A 12,500-nucleotide genomic window follows, 5' to 3' on the forward strand; every position below is an offset into this window, starting at 1 on the left:
TGTATACTATCATAAGTGAAAAGTGAAATCGCGTGAGGAACGAGGGATGTATGAGCACATGTGTTTATAATCATCACGGATGAAGGATCTCCAAAATAGGGATTTAGGCTAGTACGACGACTACCTCATCAGCATCTGGCAACTTGGCACGACCGTTGCCAGCGCAAGTATCATCTATATTGTGGTTTGCATGTCGCAGGCTTGGCTTGGCTTGGCCTTGCATCGCTGTTAGATACTGGTCACTCACTCCTGCAAGCTATTACAGTAGTTATTAGTAGTAAGAACACTTAGGAAGCTAGGAAGTCCTCTCTAAACGTAAACAAGGAATAGGATAATAACAGGAAAAATTGATACTTAAATCCAGAAAGGACAATAAGCGAAGAGTGTAGCATTTCTAGTAGTGCAGATATTGAGGACATCACATATGAAAGACCCCTTGGGGCCAGCGATCATGTGGTTTTGAGCTTCGAATACACAGTAGAGCTACAAGTGGAGGGGGAAGCAGGAAGGCCAGGACGAATGAAACCAAACTACAGGAAAGGGGACTACACAGGAATGAGGAACTTCCTGAATGAGGTTCAGTGGGACAGAGAACTGGCAGGGAAACCAGTTAATGAGATGATGGAATATGTAGTCACAATGTGCAAGGAGGCTGAGGAGAGGTTTGTACCCAAGGATAACAGGAATAATGAAAAAGCCAGGATGAACCCATGGTTCACTCAAAGATGCAAGGAGGCAAAAACCAAGTGTGCTAGGGAATGGAAGAAATATAGAAGGCAAAGGACCCAGGAGAATAAGGAGAGCAGTCGTAGAGCCAGAAACGAATATGCACAGATAAGAAGGGAGGCCCAACGTCAATATGAAAACGACATAGCAGCAAAAGCCAAATCTGACCCGAAGCTGTTATACAGCCACATCAGGAAGAAAACAACCGTCAAAGACCAGGTAATCAGGCTAAGGAAGGAAGGAGGAGAGACAACAAGAAATGACAGTGAAGTATGTGAGGAACTCAACAAGAGATTCAAAGAAGTGTTCACAGAGGAGACAGAAGGGGCTCCAGAAAGACGGAGAGGTGGGGTACACCACCATGTGCTGGACACAGTACACACAACCGAGGAAGAAGTGAAGAGGCTTCTGAGTGAGCTAGATACCTCAAAGGCAATGGGGCCAGATAACATCTCTCCATGGGTCCTGAGAGAGGGAGTAGAGGCGCTATGTGTACCCCTAACAACAATATTCAATACATCTATCGAAACAGGGAGATTGCCTGAGGCATGGAAGACAGCAAATGTGGTACCAATCTTTAAAAAAGGAGACAGACATGAAGCACTAAACTACAGACCAGTGTCACTGACATGTATAGCATGCAAAATCATGGAAAAGATTGTCAGGAGAAGAATGGTGGAACATCTAGAAAGGAATGATCTCATCACCAGCAGACAACATGGTTTCAGAGACGGGAAATCCTGTGTCACAAACCTACTGGAGTTCTATGACATGGTGACAGCAGTAAGAGAAGAGAGAGAGGGGTGGGTGGATTGCATTTTCTTAGACTGCAAGAAGGCGTTTGACACAGTACCACACAAGAGATTAGTGCAAAAACTGGAGGACCAAGCAGGAATAACAGGGAAGGCACTGCAATGGATCAGGGAATACTTGTCAGGAAGACAGCAGAGAGTAATGGTACGAGGCGAGGTGTCAGAGTGGGCACCTGTGACCAGTGGGGTCCCACAGGGGTCAGTCCTAGGACCAGTGCTGTTTCTGGTATTTGTGAATGACATGACGGAAGGAATAAACTCCGAGGTGTCACTGTTTGCAGATGACGTGAAGTTGATGAGAAGAGTTCATTCGACCGAAGACCAGGCAGAAATACAAAGGGATCTGGACAGGCTGCAGACCTGGTCCAGCAACTGGCTCCTGGAGTTCAATCCCTCCAAGTGCAAAGTCATGAGGATTGGGGAAGGGCAAAGAAGACAGCAGATGGAGTACAGTCTAGGGGGTCAGAGACTACAAACATCACTCAAGGAAAAAGATCTTGGGGTGAGTATAACACCAGGCACATCTCCTGAAGCGCACATCAACCAAATAACTGCTGCAGCATATGGGCGCCTGGCAAACCTCAGAACAGCATTCCGACATCTTAATAAGGAATCGTTCAGGACCCTATACACCGTGTACGTTAGGCCCATATTGGAGTATGCGGCACCAGTTTGGAACCCACACCTAGCCAAGCATGTAAAGAAACTAGAGAAAGTGCAAAGGTTTGCAACAAGACTAGTCCCAGAGCTAAGAGGTATGTCCTATGAGGAGAGGTTAAGGGAAATCAACCTGACGACACTGGAGGACAGGAGAGATAGGGGGGACATGATAACGACTTACAAAATACTGAGAGGAATTGACAAGGTGGACAAAGACAGGATGTTCCAGAGACTGGACACAGTAACAAGGGGACACAGTTGGAAGTTGAAGACACAGATGAATCAAAGGGATGTTAGGAAGTATTTCTTCAGCCACAGAGTAGTCAGGAAGTGGAATAGTTTGGGAAGCGATGTAGTGGAGTCAGGATCCATACATAGCTTTAAGCAGAGGTACGATAAAGCTCATGGTTCAGGGAGAGTGACCTAGTAGCGACCAGTGAAGAGGCGGGGCCAGGAGCTTGGACTCGACCCCTGCAACCTCAACTAGGTGAGTACAACTAGGTGAGTACACACACACACACACACACATATACACACACACACATATGTATACACACACACACACACACATACACACATACACACACACACACACACACACACCTACACACACATACACACACACACACACACACACACACACACTGTAAGTACGTGCCGGTCAAGCCCCAGGAGGTTGGGGGTCAGGTCACAAGAAGTTGTGGGCAGCAAAGGACCACTCAGACTACATTACAATGCACAAGCCACCTACCTTTCAGTACATAATAAACCCACACATAATTCCACACAAAATTACACACACACACACACACATATCCAGACTCACACATACAATCCCCCTCCCCTCACCACCGACATCTCACTTCTTCCCCTGATCCCTCCCCTCCCTCGTTCACCCTCCCCTCCCCCTTCACCCTCCCCCTCTCCACCCCTCCCCACCCCTCTCCCACATAGCCACAGTTCCTCCACTACCTCCCCCCCACACTCTGACATACACACTACTAACCTAACATACAGAACTAATAGGTTTCCCACTCTGAGGCAATCAGGATAAAACAAAAATGGGTTGTCAGAGAGCAACAAGAAAAGCCAAGGGACAGGAGGAGGAAGCTGCAAAGGAAGATTGGGCAGCAGAGTTCATAAAAAGAGATCATGAATGGGAAAAGAAACTAGAAGAACTTAGCATGAGAATGGTAGAGAGGATAGATATGGAAAGCAGGAAGTGGGAGGTGCATGTCAAAGCAGCAGAGGCTAGGATACAGAGTTTAGAAGAGGAACTGAAAAATCTGAAACAGCCTAAAGAACTAAAGAACATTTTGGGATTGACAACAGAGACTGCTACCTCAGCCACAAATAAGGGGGCTGTAGGGAAAGAAGTGGCACAACTGCATGGGGAAGCTCTATCAGAGGAGACTGTAGTAAATGAAAGAGCTAAGCTTTATGTGGAGGCCCTAACAGACAACAACAGAGCCCAAGGAAAGCCGAGAAGGGAAAATGACAGGCCACTGAGCCCAAGTACATTAGCCAGTGAAACTGAAGAAAGGAAAGCTGCAGTGCAGGAAACCAAATTAAATGAGGGGATACACAGGGATACGCAGTGGGAGAATGAAAGGGTGAGGTCAGTCTTTGTGTATGGGCTCCAGGAAGTTGAAGGGGAAACATATGAAGCAAGAAAACAAAGGGAAAAAAAGCAATTGAAAGCATCATGAAAGCAATAGGAGAAGACGACATGACCCAGCTGGAAAATTTTCGGAGAATAGGGGGGTTTGTAAAAAAAAGAACCCGGCCAGTGAAAGTGACCTTCAAGGCAGAAGCGACTCGGACCAGGATCCTGCAGGAGAAAGCACGATTAAGGGACATGCCAGCATACAGGAAGGTGTATCTCGACCGCGACAGAACACAAGAAGAAAGGCAGAAACTGAGAGAGATGGTACAAAGGCGAAAGGAGGAAAGAGAGGGGATGGAGAAGACAGACAGGAGATCCCAGACCCAGGAAGAAGATCAAATACAGCCTCCCTCACAACTTCCTATAGAAGCCTCCCAACCAGGTCAACCCCAGTGCAACCAAACACTCTAAATCAAAACACCCATGCCACATCCAATGCCCCCACCCACTACATTACAAACTCCACCCCCACAGCAACAACCCATAGTTCCTTACCAGGTCTCCCACTTCCCCAACCCCAGACCACAGTCTTAGAAAAGAAGTTGAAGGTGTGGTATACAAATGCAGATGGTATAACAAACAAGTATGAGGAGTGGTACGAAAGAATCAAGGAGACATCCCCAGACATAATAGCACTCACAGAAACAAAACTCACCAGAATAATAACAGATTCAATCTTTCCATCCGGATACCAAATCCTCAGGAATACAGAGGGAGGAGAGGGGGAGGAGGAGTTGCACTGCTCATTAAAAACCAGTGAGATTTTGAGAAAATGGAAGGAATGGATGGCATGGGCGAAAGGGACTACTTATTAGAAACGATCCAGTCTGAGGGACATAAGGTGATAATTGCAGTAATGTACAACCCACCACAGAACTGCAGGAGGCCAAGAGAAGAATACGATGAGAGCAACAGAGCAATGATCGACACACTAGCCGAGGTGGCCAGGAGAGTACACATGGGGGGAGCAAAGTTACTAGTTATGGGTGATTTCAATCACAAGGAGATTGACTGGGAAAACCTGGAGCCCCATGGGGGTCCCGAAACATGGAGAGCCAAGATGATGGATGTGGTACTGGAAAACCTCATGCATCAACATGTTAGAGACACTACCAGAGAGAGGAGAGGATGAACCAGCAAGGCTGGACCTTGTATTCACCATGAGTAGTTCGGACATCGAGGGTATCATGTATGAAAGGCCCCTGGGAGCTAGTGATCATGTGGTTCTGTGCTTCGACTACATAGTTGAGCTCCAAGTGGAGAGAGTAGCAGGAATAGGCTGGGAAAAACCAAACTACAAAAGGGGGAACTACTCAGGCATGAGGAACTTCCTTCAAGACATTCAGTGGGAGAGGGAACTGACTATGTAGCAACAAAATGCAAGGAGGCAGAGGAGAGGTTTGTTCCCAAGGGAAACAGAAATAATGGGAAGAACAGAACGAGTCCTTGGTTCACCCAAAGGTGTAGGGAGGCAAAAACTAGGTGTACTACAGAATGGAAAAGGTACAGAAGACAGAGAACTCAGGAAAATAAAGAAATCAGCCGAAGAGCCAGAAACGAATATGCACAGATAAGAAGGGAGGCTCAGAGACAATATGAAAATGACATAGCATCAAAAGTAAAGACTGACCCGAAGCTGTTGTACAGCCACATCAGGAGGAAAACAACAGTCAAGGACCAGGTAATCAGACTGAGGAAGGGTGATGGGGAATTCACAAGAAACGACCAAGAGGTATGTCAGGAGCTCAACACAAGATTTAAAGAGGTATTTACAGTGGAAACCAGTAGGACTCCAGGAAATCAGAACAGGGGGGCGCACCAGCAAGTGCTGGATGAGGTACATATAACCAAGGAGGAGGTGAAGAAGCTGCTATGCGAACTTGACACCTCAAAGGCGGTGGGACCAGACAACATCTCTCCATGGGTCCTTAAAGAGGGAGCAGAGATATTGTGTGAGCCATTAACAAAGATCTTCAACACATCATTTGAAACTGGGCAACTCCCTGAGGTATGGAAAATGGCAAATGTAGTCCCAATTTTTAAAAAGGGAGACAGACATGAGGCACTAAACTACAGACCTGTATCACTAACGTGTATAGTATGCAAGGTCATGGAGAAGATCATCAGGAGGAGAGTGGTGGGGCACCTGGAAAGAAACAAGTGTATAATTGACAACTAGCACGGTTTCAGGGAAGGAAAGTCCTGTGTCACAAACCTACTAGAGTTTTATGACAAGGTGACAGAAGTAAGACAAGAGAGAGAGGGGTGGATCGACTGCATATTTTTGGACTGCAAGAAGGCCTTCGACACAGTTCCTCACAAGAGGTTACTGCAAAAGCTAGAGGATCAGGCACACATAACAGGAAAGGCACTGCAATGGATCAGAGAATACCTGACAGGGAGGCAACAACGAGTCATGGTACGCGACGAGGTGTCAGAGTGGGCGCCTGTGACAAGCGGGGTTCCACAGGGGTCAGTCCTAGGACCTGTGCTGTTCTTGGTATATGTGAACGACATAACGGAAGGGATAGACTCAGAAGTGTCCTTGTTTGCAGATGATGCGAAGTTAATGAGAAGAATCAAATCGGATGAGGATCAGGCAGGACTACAAAGAGACCTGGACAGGCTACAAGCCTGGTCCAGCAACTGGCTCCTTGAATTTAACCCTGCCAAATGCAAAGTCATGAAGATTGGGGAAGGGCAAAGAAGACCGCAGACACAATATAGTTTAGATGGCCAAAGACTGCAAACCTCACTCAAGGAAAAAGATCTGGGGGTGAGCATAACACCGAGCATATCTCCTGAGGCACACATCAATCAGATAACTGCTGCAGCATACGGGCGCCTGGCAAACCTACGGATAGCGTTCCGATACCTCAGTAAGGATTCGTTTAAGACTCTGTATACCATTTACGTCAGGCCCGTACTGGAGTATGCAGCACCAGTTTGGAATCCACACCTAGTCAAGCACGTCAAGAAATTAGAGAAAGTGCAAAGGTTTGCAACAAGACTAGTCCCAGAGCTACGGGGATTGTCCTACGAAGAAAGGTTGAGGGAAATCGGCCTGACGACACTGGAGGACAGGAGGGTCAGGGGAGACATGATAATGACATATAAAATACTGCGCGGAATAGACAAGGTGGACAAAGACGGGATGTTCCAGAGAAGGGACACAGACACAAGAGGTCACAATTGGAAGTTGAAGACTCAGATGAATCAAAGGGAAGTTAGGAAGTATTTCTTCAGTCATAGAGTAGTCAGGCCGTGGAATAGCCTAGAAAGTGACGTAGTGGAAGCGGGAACCATACATAGTTTTAAGGCGAGGTATGATAGAGCTCATGGGGCAGGGAGAGAGAGGACCTAGTAGCAATCAGCGAAGAGGCGGGGCCAGGAGCTGTGACTCGACCCCTGCAACCACAAATAGGTGAGTACAAATAGGTGAGTACACACACACACACACACACCCACACACACACAAACACACACACACACACACACAATGTTATTTAATAACAAGCAGAAGGGAACACATCGGTTGCATAAGCAACAAAGACCTTCATAAATTGCGGCATCACATCCTCTCTTAATCACAGACATCATTTCACTGTTGTAAATGCAGCCAAATGAATAACAGATAAAGGTTCCTTAAACAGTGAAAATCTGCCGTGTTCAGTGCCTTCTTCTTATATTTATATTTTCTCGTTGTATAATGATATAGCCGGTTATTTTTTATGGACAGATGACAACTTAACGAAATTGAGAAGTTTTCTGCAAACCTTATGTGAGAAATACACGAAGATGATTATGCGAGATAAGAGAATGTGTTGGGCATCAATAGCTGGCGTCTCGTCTGATGTTATGGCCAGATCCTTCAAGTATTGCAGCAAAACTGACTTGAGTCATGATCCAAATATTTCACTGGTGATTACTTATTCGCAGTTACAGAACTAAGCAATGCTATTAATGTCTCGTATTCATTATTGTGAATTCCATTTAAATATTTACCTTACTATACGACCCACATCAGTTGACTAATACCTAACACTGAAAGGCGAACCACTTGTCAGGAGACTTGCCTCTACATATGTCTTGTCCTTCCCCGTAATTGATCCCGAGTCCGTTCGGCTGTGGGCTGGATGTTCAACTACTGAATCACAAGTTGCCTAAAATATGTCAGGATATGCCCATGGGTTCCCCACTTAGAGCTGTACTGACGAACCTCTGCATGGAACACCTCCAAGCGGAGAGTTTTTTCTCTATTTCCTCTTCAGTCATCTGGCTCCGTTATGTTGACGACATACTCATCGTAACCCCTAAATGTTGCAACGTTCCTGCTCTGCATCACAGGATCAACCAGGTCGAGCCCTGAATCCAATTTATGTTAGAAAAGAAGCCGACGACACACTATCCTTCCTTGTTCTGTCCAAAGCTGACCACAAGCTTCGTTTAAAAATCTACCAAAAACCGACCAACCAACACGATATTCTCCAATTCTACTCACACCACGATACCAAAACCAAAAATGACGTAATCATAGGCTTCTTCCTGAGTTCCCTTCGTAGCTGCCATAGTGAATTCCTTTAGGAAGAATACTTTTTCATCAAACAAGTATTTTCTAATCTTCAATATCCTCGTCGATTCATCAAAGATTACAGACGCCGGGCACATAACATCTTCAACTCACCCAGACAGTATACCGCCGAGAGAAGTTACATAGTCCCCCCCTCCCACTAACTCCATTGCCAAACAAGTCTCCAATATTCTTTCCAATACTACATTCTAAGTATCTGCCACTGCATCCCCTACAATCAGACATCACCAGTAAGGGGCACCATCAGGTTCAATCCTCTGCATTTGTATACATGATCCTTTGCAACGATTGCAACCAAATATACATAGGTGAAACATCTAGAGACCTCTAAAGCTTGTGCTTTACACCTAAATTCTCATAATGACTGAATTAAGTACAGAGACGCACGACTCACCGCCAGAGAAGAAGACGCCCAAGAGACACAAGGTTCTGGAATCATCATTCATCTGCATATCCAACAATTTCAAACAAAACAACGGCTCCTGGAATATAGTTATCCTCACAGCAACAGATCATAACATGGAGGAATACAGCAGCAGGCCTACTGGTCCACGCCTGAGCAGATCTTTCTCAAATTCAATCTCTTGTCAGTCGTCAACTTCAACATTCCTCACCTGACTTTTCATGTCATTAAGCTTTCTATATACGCACGTCCTCTCTCACCAGATAGATCAGATTGTAAATTAATAATGCCCACTGTGTGGGCAAAACGAGGGACTGACCACCTCAAAACTTTAAGGGTGATGGACTGATTACAAAGTATCTTCTGCTTCTATCAACTTTTCTGTACTCGACTGATAAAGGATCGTATTATGCTGCATTTATGTTTCCTGGTTCATTAACAGATATAAATTGACAATTCTATAGCTATTTGCTTGGAAAGTGCTTGAACTGGACCTCACATTGGGAGGGCTCAGTGCAGGAGGAGCTGTTGGTAGACAAGTTCAACAACATTGAGACGGAAACTCAGTTCACCGAGTCATTTATATTAAACACTATATACCTTATGTCTTGTCCAAATAGGTATCTGTATCGCCTTCAACACACTTGGTCATGGACCGGGTCGCGGGGGCGTTGACCCCCAGAACTCCCTCCAGGTATATAGAGCCAGTTTGAAACAAACATGAAATTTAATATAAATTATTTAATAAAGCCGTAATTCCTGAAAATAATAAAGCATACATCATGATTCATTCTGTCTAAAGTAAGTGTATTTAGTCCTACCTTTTTCTGCAGCCTTGACATTTTCTTCGACGAAGTTCTTCAAACTCTGCTTTTCAGCATTATTTTCTATCTCCTCCATCATCATTCGTTTACTTTCCTCCCGCTCATTATCCGTCAGTTCGTCTGTGCCTCCGTCTAGTGCGGTGGCTTCAGCAAGGCTGGGATCCTGCGGGCCGCCCACCTGCCGCCCAGAGAAGAGATCCCTCCCAGGATATTTGATATTGGGAAGAGAGAGGAACTGGGCTGGGTAGCGGACCGCCTCGGGGAATCTTGGCTGGTATTGGTGTGGATACTCGGCTTGGTATTGAGCGTCCTCATCCTGGTATTGAAGCTCTCCAGGAAACCCCTGCTGGTTCTGAAGGTTGAGGTCTGGGGACAGTAGGCGCAGGAAGTCCTCCTCAGAGGGGCCTTCAGCGTGAGGTCGTGAGATGGGAAAATAGTAGCGTGGGTCTTTTGGGGTCACGGCGAAGTGGATTTTCTCATTCACAGCCTGAAAACAGAAAACGGTCCTTATTCACTCTTTTGCAATCAGAAAAAAAAGTGTTAATTCACAGCCTACAAACAATAAGACTGTGAATTAACACTTAAGAGTAAACGGTGTTAATTCATAGTTTGTACACAGTAAATGGTATTAATTTACACTCTGTAAACAGAAAATGGTATTAATTCACAGTCTGTAAACAGTAAATGGTATTAATTCACAGTCTGTGTATATCTGATGTATAACTGTGAACATATAATGTAAAAGTATGCATAGCTGATGTAAAACTCTTCAGTGAATTATAATAAAAGCGATAAACCTACAAGGGTCTCGTAAGGGCCAATGTTTAAATTACACTTGAAAACATTGCGAAATATACATATGTTTAGTGTTTTACTGAGAAAGTAAAAAGTTTTTTGAATATCCGGGATCATCAAACATATTTACATAATATGTGTGTGTGTGTGTGTGTGTGTGTGTGTGTGTGTGTGTGTGTGTGAGGTACAATACATACACCAGTGTGGGAGGTATAACACAGACACCAATGTGGGAGGTATAACACATACACCAGTGTGGGAGGTATAACACATACACCAGTGTGGGAGGTATAACACATACACCAGTGTGGGAGGTATAACACATACACCAGTGTGGGAGGTATAACACATACACCAGTGTGGGAGGTATAACACATACACCAGTGTGGGAGGTATAACATACACCAGTGTGGGAGGTATAACAAATACACGAGTGTGGGAGGTATAACACATACACCAGTGTGGGAGGTATGACACGGACACCAGTGTGGGAGGTATAACACATACACCAGTGTGGGAGGTATAACACACACACCAGTGTGGGAGGTATAACACATACACCAGTGTGGGAGGTATAACACACACACCAGTGTGGGAGGTATAACACATACACCAGTGTGGGAGGTATAACACATACACCAGTGTGGGAGGTATAACACATAGACCAGTGTGGGAGGTATAACACAGACGCCAGTGTGGGAGGTATAACACATACACCAGTGTGGGAGGTATAACAAATACACCAGTGTGGGAGGTATGACACGGACACCAGTGTGAGAGGTATGACACGGACACCAGTGTCGGAGGTATAACACATACACCAGTGTGGGAGGTATAACACAGACACCAGTGTGGGAGGTATAACACAGACACCAATGTGGGAGGTATAACACATACACCAGTGTGGGAGGTATAACACAGACACCAGTGTGGGAGGTATAACACAGACACCAGTGTGGGAGGTATAACACATACACCAGTGTGGGAGGTATAACACAGACACCAGTGTGGGAGGTATAACACAGACACCAATGTGGGAGGTATAACACATACACCAGTGTGGGAGGTATAACACAGACACCAGTGTGGGAGGTATAACACAGACGCCAGTGTGGGAGGTATAACACATACACCAGTGTGGGAGGTATAACACATACACCAGTGTGGGAGGTATAACACAGACACCAGTGTGGGAGGTATAACACAGACACCAGTGTGGGAGGTATAACACAGACACCAGTGTGGGAGGTATAACACAGACACCAGTGTGGGAGGTATAACACATACACCAGTGTGGGAGGTATAACACATACACCAGTGTGGGAGGTATAACACATACACCAGTGTGGGAGGTATGACACGGACACCAGTGTGGGAGCTATAACAAGAGACACCAGTGTGGGAGGTATAACACATACACCAGTGTGGGAGGTATAACACGGACACCAGTGTGGGAGGTAAAACACATACACCAGTGTGGGAGGTATAACACATACACCAGTGTGGGAGGTATAACAAATACACCAGTGTGGGAGGTATGACACGGACACCAGTGTGGGAGCTATAACAAGAGACACCAGTGTGGGAGGTATAACACATACACCAGTGTGGGAGGTATAACACGGACACCAGTGTGGGAGGTATAACACATACACCAGTGTGGGAGGTATAACAAATACACCAGTGTGGGAGGTATAACACAGACACCAGTGTGGGAGGTATAACACATACACCAGTGTGGGAGGTATAACACGGACACCAGTGTGGGAGGTATAACACAGACACCAGTGTGGGAAGTATGACACGGATACCAGTGTGGGAGGTATAACACAGACACCAGTGTGGGAGGTGTAACACATACACCAGTGTGGGAGGTATAACACAGACACCAGTGTGGGAGGTATAACACATACACCAGTGTGGGAGGTATAACACAGACCCCAGTGTGGGAGGTATGACACGAACACCAGTATGGGTGGTATAACACAGACACCAGTGTGGGAGGTATAACTCATGCACCAGT

The 12,500-nt window shown here is 45.7% G+C and overlaps 1 protein-coding gene across 1 annotated transcript in view; it reads right to left on the bottom strand.

Moving 5' to 3' along the window:
* The window catches only part of LOC128687811 (uncharacterized), an 834,709-nt gene that overhangs the window by 160,264 nt on the left and 661,945 nt on the right, over positions 1-12,500 (bottom strand). The window contains exon 3 of the mRNA XM_070083794.1: positions 9,680-10,169. Coding sequence (XP_069939895.1) covers positions 9,680-10,169 — 490 coding nt within the window. The remainder of the gene's footprint in view (positions 1-9,679; positions 10,170-12,500) is intronic.

The sequence above is a fragment of the Cherax quadricarinatus genome, chromosome 10, assembly GCF_038502225.1.
Source record: "Cherax quadricarinatus isolate ZL_2023a chromosome 10, ASM3850222v1, whole genome shotgun sequence".
In the NCBI taxonomy this organism is placed as follows: Eukaryota; Metazoa; Arthropoda; class Malacostraca; order Decapoda; family Parastacidae; genus Cherax; species Cherax quadricarinatus.